The following is a 7,618-nucleotide window of genomic DNA, read 5'->3' on the forward strand; positions in this document are numbered from 1 at the left end:
CTCTACAACCTTACCTATACAGGTGTTTGTACTAATACACCTTTCTCGAAGAATGTTGTTTATTCTAATTCACTAAAGGGGTATGTTGGGTGCAAGGGTCGCGTTTGATTAATAAGTTAATACGTAAAATAATAATTAGGTTAATAAACAAATAAGAACAGGGTATATAGCGGGTTGTATATATTTCCATAAATTAGTTTATGTAAACATGAATTTCGTGATGTAAAATGATTCTCTAAGGCGCAGATCTACCGATATTATTACACTTCTGAACAAATCACGGAACAGTATTACATCATATGCAAATTCGCGATCGGGAGTTCTCGACCGAGTTCCAAGTGGGAGGGTCCGAGGACTTGCAAATGTGATTTGCATAACAGCACTTGTGCTCCTCCTACTACATATAAATACGCGATGGTTTCTATCTAGAGAGAGAGAGTGTGTGTGTGTTGGGTTTTTTGTTGATGTTGATTTTTTTTAAAGTACATTATGGAAATAAAAATGTTGCATGATTCTAGACACGGTATTGTGAATTTGTTACGTTAAATTTTTCGTCTAAAAACATTTTTTTTATACTTTAAAAAATGACTTTACTCTGTTCTTATGGCGTTAACCAAAACTTTACATATTTTGGGTTTTTGTGGGTTTTTTTTTTAATTTACTTCGATGGTATTCTTTAAGTTTTTATTTTCTTTAATTTTATCTCTATGACATCCTTTAGAATTAATTTTTCGTGTTCAAATATTGTACAAATTGAGACTTTTAAACGGGTGATAGCATTATGAACAAGATGTACTATCGGGCAAATGAATAAGTCGAGGCGCATGTCCTATGCAACCTTAAGCGGACTCGATTGTCGAGGCCATATTTAGACTGTATTGATCTGCAAGCTTTAGAAGAAAAGCTCTATATATATATATAAAAATATAGGTAAATACCCGGATTTAAAAGGAAAAATTTACGGACTTTATCTTAATGATTTGTTTAGGATAAACAAACCATATCTTAAACTGTTAGGTACATCTGAAGGTTAATTTGTCGACCATTTTGCCGTTTTTAGGTGAATCACAGATGTCAACAAATATACACAATTACAGCACAAATTTCGCACCCAAGCCATCAAATTAAACAACAGCACAAACATAAATACTACTAGGCCGATTTTTACAATAAATTCAATGCGCATTTGCACCATTATATTCAACAATATTCTTTGCGGAATCTTGAAAAGTTCCCAACCCATTTAAACCAACGTCAACGTATTTTGTAAGGTGTAATTCGGGAAAGGGGGCCATGAAACACCAATGGCAAAGAAAATGATCGCTTAATTTCTCTTGTTAAGAATTAGATGACGTGTTTTACTTTTCACCTAGATATATTGATAATGATTATTTAAAAAAAAACGTACATGTACCATAATATTGCATCAATTTAGATTTAATTAGAGGACGATAGAAGTTCCAAAGCTTGCTTTCAATTCCTCACTTATAAAAAAAAAAAACCAATGAAAATATGTTAAAATCTTGAAAGTCAACCCAACTTATGATTTGGTGGTTAACATCTACAAGGCAATGATTTTCAACAGCTAACAATTAACATGCGCGGATTCAGAAAAAAAAAATTCCGAAGAGGGGGTTCCGAGGGATATTTAAGTTTGCTCCAGACGGGGGGAGGGGAGGGGGTCGGAGGCATATTTCGGTAATTTAAATATGACAATTTAAGGAATTTGAATTTTCCAAAGGGGGAGGGGGGTCCGGACCCACTGACTCCTTCCTCTAGATCAGTGCATCATTTACAGCAAACTATAGTACTTGTATTTTGCCTTGGAACCATTATTTACAAAATATTGAATTTTGATTTTCACTAAAAAAAAATTAAGACTGCTTCATATATATATATATATATATATATATATATATATATATATATATATATATATATATATATATATATATATATATATATATATATATAGATCTTGACGTGAAATCAAAGTTAGTGGAAAATAAAACAAAGGAATCAGAAAGATTTCATAATAACGAAATGAAGTACCAAAAACTGTTACTTTTTGGTCAATTTTTCAAGCATAGATAGTGTCATACTTTTATGGCTCGTTTATTCTCAAACTATATATAGTACAAATAATCAACTATGTCAAAATTATAACAAGGTTGACAATGAATATTCGCAATACGGCACTTGATGCATATTAAATGTAATATTATTATTAAAGCTGTGTCTTTATTGTCGACAAACACACTTAATAATGAATATCATGTTAAAGCACAGGTAAATACTCAGTACATATTAGTTAGTGTATTGATAATAGACTTAGATTATGTTAAAGCACAGGTAAATACATACTAGTTAGAGTATTGATAATAGACTTAGATCTTACAAGCTATTCGATACCTGTGCATATATAAGTACATGTATTTCAAAGTGACTGGGTATCCTTTAAGTAATTTCATTCAAGATATCTCGAAAATTCTTGCAATATCTATTATCTGTAATGTTTGTATAAAAAAAAAAAAGTTTTGAAATTCAAAAATAAAGGGAAACCCAGACGGAAAAAAAAGAAAGGAAATTTTCAAATTAACGAGAAAACAATAATTTTCACGAATTACATACATTTGAAACTCTCTACTGAATTTAAGGAAAATTAGGTACCTCTATTTTGTGAATACTCCTTTTTTTAAAATTCCAGAAATTTAGCACAATTTAAAATTCAATGCGGTCTTATCGTCCAAATGACATGACGCAGATTTAGAAATAAAATATAAATAAAAAAGCATTGTCTACATTCACTGTACTTTACCTTCAGTTTTTGAAATGCATTTTTGAAAGAATTTTGAAAATTATGAAAGTTTTAAAACAAGGACTATGTTAAATCTGTGAAGATTTTTTTTTTGGGGGGGGGGGTCATTCTTGTCAATATTTCAAAATCTACCTTTCCCTCTAAATCATTAAAAAAAACCTTTCCCGGGGGGGGAGGGGATTGATCCGAGGGATAATTTAGTTTTTCATGGGGAAGACTATTTTTGGTTACCCTCCAATATTATTTTACCCCAACCTGTTATAATCTCTTTTATAATGAAAGTATTCCCTCCCTCCCCCTCCCCCCAGAGCAATGAATCTTTCAATCGGAACTTCTCGAGGTTTTCGTACAGGCGGAAAAATGTACAGGACAACTCTCTTCACGGACATTGAAATAGATAAACTTGATTTAATATATGTTGAGGTAAAAGCTAGATAAACATCATTATACATCATCATACAGATTAAAACATACCACAGACATGTGCGGATCCAGAAATTTTAATTTTCTCCCGAGGAAATGGAAGAGGGATAGAAAAGTAAAATTGGAAATGTTATTAAATGAAATATTAATAAATAAGATATTCCAGAAATATTTATACGCCTCTAGTTATTAAATATTTCAAATTGATGGGATGGGGGAGAGGGGCTACATTTAGTACAAAATTCAAACACCCAATGATGTTAAAACTCCTTGGAAAGAAGAAAATTACAGAAAAAATTCAAGTTTATTAAAAATTATCACCTTAACTTTTTATTACAAATTAGTTTGACATAATTCATAATAATCTTTATTTGAAATAAAGACAATACTTTTACTGCCTCTCCAAGCCTTCTTTCTGTGTCTAAGTATCTAGTATATTCTTATATCTTTTTACAGAACTTAATTTTAGATATTGAAAAATTCTAGATGTGGCTATAACCATCCAGCCCGGCCTCTATTCAGTTCAATTTTTATTCACCTAATGTCGATTAATTTAATTTACTATAAGAAAGTAGGGTTTAAAAAAAAGACTATTATTACGTAACCATTGCATTTCAAATCCAATTTTAGCCCCCCACCCCAAATCTAACCCAATTACCGCACCCACCCCCACTCAAACACACGAAAAATACAGCATTTTCAATACAATATCATTAAAATAGTAACGATTTCTTCTGAAATTTACACAATTTTTGATGAAATAAAGACTAACAAATTTGAACTTTAAGGGAAATAAACATCCACTGGAATTTGTTCTCTAAAAAAACGTAAAAATGAGTTTTAAAGCAAATTAACTTATAGAAACTTAATTCGTACAAACCTAACTCTAGTCTACGTCGGGGAAATGGGAAGAATATAAAGAAAATACAATCTGCCCTTATATCTAAGCGATTGTCACATTTCTTATGAAACAACATTAGACCAACGTGCGTAGATTGTTCACGTGTATAGAAGAATTGCGTAGTTTTTGAATAATTCATATATCTTTGCGGTTTGATCGGGATGCATGGCAAAGCCCCGCACAGAAAGAAGGAAAGGTATCTTTTGCGTCTGTTTTGAATAGGAAATGCAAATTATTGGGAACAGGCCACGAATAATTGGCTGGCTGCTGAGACTTGAAAAGTATATATATGTACAAAAAACCATGCAACGGAGTACCGTAAGATTTAGAGGTGAATCTTTTGTTGGCGAACTGCACCGTGAAAAAAGTATTCACCCAAAAAATAAGCCACCCGCGCAATTAAAAATGAGGGGATTCCAGTGGCTTTTAGTATGTGCTATATTATGTGTACAGCTGAAGTACTACTCCTCGCAGCAGGTTGTAGAATTCTTTGGTACTTGTACTAACGATGAAGAATGCCCCGATTATGCTCAATGCGAAAATACTGGCGGTGTTGGAAACCAATGCCGATGCGAAGATGGCTTTGATGCTATTGATGGAATAATAACTTCGGTCGGGAATGCTGTGACTGAGTGCAGAGGTATCTGATATTTCATATTATACATTCTGTACATTTCTACGATTCTGCCATTTTGTATCAAATCATGATGTTATAAAATTGCAAATAACGAACTTTTATTTTTATTTTTTTTAATAGTCTGAAGTACGTGGAGTAAAACAAGATACATTATGTACAACTGCGGATGTTTTAGTATAAAGTCAAGAAGCTGTCTTTTTTTATTTCAGACCTTGGGCCTTGTTCGCCATATGACAACAAAGAGACAGACTGTGGCACAAACGGACGATGTGTAACATACTCGGATGATAACAACGTAGTCAGGGCCGCATGCAAGTGTGCAGTCGGCTACACCGGAATCAATTGCGAAAGTACGTATCGCAGGTCAAAGGTCAAAACATGGACCTAAATACCCTAGAAACATTTATATTCGTATTATAATATATATTTTATTGTCATGTCTCATAAAAATAAGTTTACATGTATTCAACGCGTTATCTGATTGGTTCTAGAGAATCACGTGTCAGGGCAATAAAACTTCCTATTTCCCTGTCATCATCAACTTTTCATCGCATCTCGTTATTGCTTTACAATAGTCGTAAAACGACTATACTCTATCCCGAGTTTTTGCTTCCACCACTTTTTGCTTGATATTTCAATAATCCTAAATACCTTTGTGCTCAAACTACGTTCATACACTAACATGAAAAATGTCCAGATTATCCGTTTTGAAACGCCCCCGGCCCTCTACCGCTTCAGGTTTCAATACACATCCAAAAATACAAAGTCTACGCGCGGGGATTTTGCATTGCATCAGCCATAAATAAGTCCGGATGATAACGTTGAAAAATTGCGCGAGGTATCCCGAGAACTTCCGAATGGAAAAAAGATGTAAACATTTCCCATTATAAATCTCCGTAAGAAATTTGTTTTCGTTCATGTGAACTTTATGAGTGAAAAATGATAATTGTTCAATGAAGATATCTTGGATATATTCCCTTCATCGATTTCAACTGTATTTCTTTCACAGGTATGTGTATTTTTATTAAATATCAACATTAAGTGATGGAAGCAATAACTTGGGACAGACTATAGAACCCGATGTATTATAAATAATCCCCGTCGTTCGGTATAATAATCAATTTATTGCAGGAACATTCAATAATAACATGCTAACATTTATCTAAACCAAAATAAATAGCTTTTTGTGAATTATGCGGGATATGAAGATCGGCATTGCAAAAAAATACAAAACCCGCGTGAGCGGGCTATGTTAATGTTATTCTGCAATGATTGCCGCCTTCATAACCCGCATGAACCATCAAAGAAAGCATTTTATTGTTTAAATCTACTGCTCTCTTTTTAAAAAAAAAAAAAAATATACATTGATTGTAAAAAAGTAAATTAAATTAACTATATTATTGCTAATGTACAACAGTACGTTAGATGAAAGAAACAGCAAAATCGTCTCCTAAGGGAATCTTGGGTCTTATTTCGTGCAGTCCGTGATTTTTCTAGAGTCGCTGTAGGTTTCTACCAATCGATAAACGGGGCGTGTAGATTCCAGTCCTCTGAGTTTCTGTAGAGCAATGAATTAACAATAATTTTCCGTAAGAAAAGGGGAAAGCATACTCGGTAGATGTAAATATATAATAATAATAATAATAATAATTACACATATACAATAATTGAAAATATATATCTAAATACTGTATATACTTAAAAAAAATAAAACATGCAACACTAGCTGCTTTCAAACTTTTCAGGGCCTGCAACTATTTTGCCCCCTATATTTACTACCCGGCGACCATTTGTAACCACCAGAAGACCGGGATCAAACATCGGGGCCATCATCCCAGCCATTGGAGGGGGAATCCTTCTGCTGGCTCTACTCGCCGGAGGGGCCGCCGCCCTAGCTTCCTCCACTGGCTAGATGCCCAACTCAAGAAAGATCACTCTGCTAAAATTGCAACAAACGATGTACGCGACTGTTTTCTTCTGTTTCTGTCACTGAAAGAAAATTAAACTCATGAAAAATATAAAATGTTCTGTTCTTAATTGTAGTGTTATGTGCATTTACATGTTCATGTAATTACATGAATTACAGGTTTATGTAATCAAAGTTTTTCGGAAATAATTTCCCCAAACGGGCCAAAGCTCCAAAATGTTGATAGAAATGCATTAAATCTGCTGGATGTTACATTTTGCTTAATTTTCCGGTATCATCTATAATATAAAAAATAATTATAATGCACCTTTGCTTATTTTATTATATATTGCTTATAGAGTCATCTTTGAAGAAAATTGAAAGCCGAAAATTCAAATGTAATTTTAATGGAACTGGAATCAAAAACGCGAATTTACACATGCAGAAAAAAGGTTAAACGATATTTTCTGAAATTCTTGAGGATATGGTCGACAAATTCTTCAATCACGACCAGTTCTATTCATCTATCAAAGTTTTAAAAGCTACCATGTCCAATTTCATACGGTGTGGTGTTCTCCTTCCGGTTTCTGATAGAAGTACTTATCCGTATATGTGAAAGAATCATCAATTTTCTTATCAGTATAGAGTTATGTCCCGTTGCTTTCTTCTGTGTTTCCACTAAAAGAAGTCAATGATTCTAAATATTTACATTTTCCAGTGTCTTTGCCTGTGATAACACTATGTACTGATGTTGTACTATAAAACCCATAACATTAAATGACGTATAAATGATGCACCAGCGGGGTTTGGTTATTTATATTTTAAATAATTAAGGTACTTCACTACACCCAGACATACTTTTAAAGACACTACGCTACAAGATGGCGATTTAAATCTTTTGTTAAGCTGTTTATATTCGGTTGTATATCGTCG

The 7,618-nt window shown here is 33.1% G+C and overlaps 1 protein-coding gene across 1 annotated transcript; it reads left to right on the top strand.

Moving 5' to 3' along the window:
• Positions 1-4,298: 4,298 nt before the first annotated feature.
• LOC109620319 (uncharacterized) lies at positions 4,299-6,760 on the top strand. The gene is made up of 3 exons (XM_020072462.3): positions 4,299-4,782; positions 4,989-5,129; positions 6,525-6,760. Exons 1-3 carry the CDS (start codon positions 4,368-4,370, stop codon positions 6,689-6,691), a joined length of 723 nt encoding a protein of 240 aa, XP_019928021.3. The 5' UTR covers positions 4,299-4,367; the 3' UTR covers positions 6,692-6,760.
• The last annotated feature ends 858 nt before the right edge of the window (positions 6,761-7,618 follow it).

The sequence above is a fragment of the Magallana gigas genome, chromosome 4 (genome assembly GCF_963853765.1).
Source record: "Magallana gigas chromosome 4, xbMagGiga1.1, whole genome shotgun sequence".
NCBI lineage: Eukaryota > Metazoa > Mollusca > Bivalvia > Ostreida > Ostreidae > Magallana > Magallana gigas.

Coding starts and splice junctions, on each gene's coding strand:
- LOC109620319 (XM_020072462.3), top strand. CDS start 4,368: ATGCAAATTATTGGGAACAGGCCACGAATAATTGGCTGGCTGCTGAGA. Junction 4,783..4,988: donor TGCTGTGACTGAGTGCAGAG/GTATCTGATATT, acceptor TTTTTATTTCAG/ACCTTGGGCCTTGTTCGCCA. Junction 5,130..6,524: donor CACCGGAATCAATTGCGAAA/GTACGTATCGCA, acceptor CAAACTTTTCAG/GGCCTGCAACTATTTTGCCC.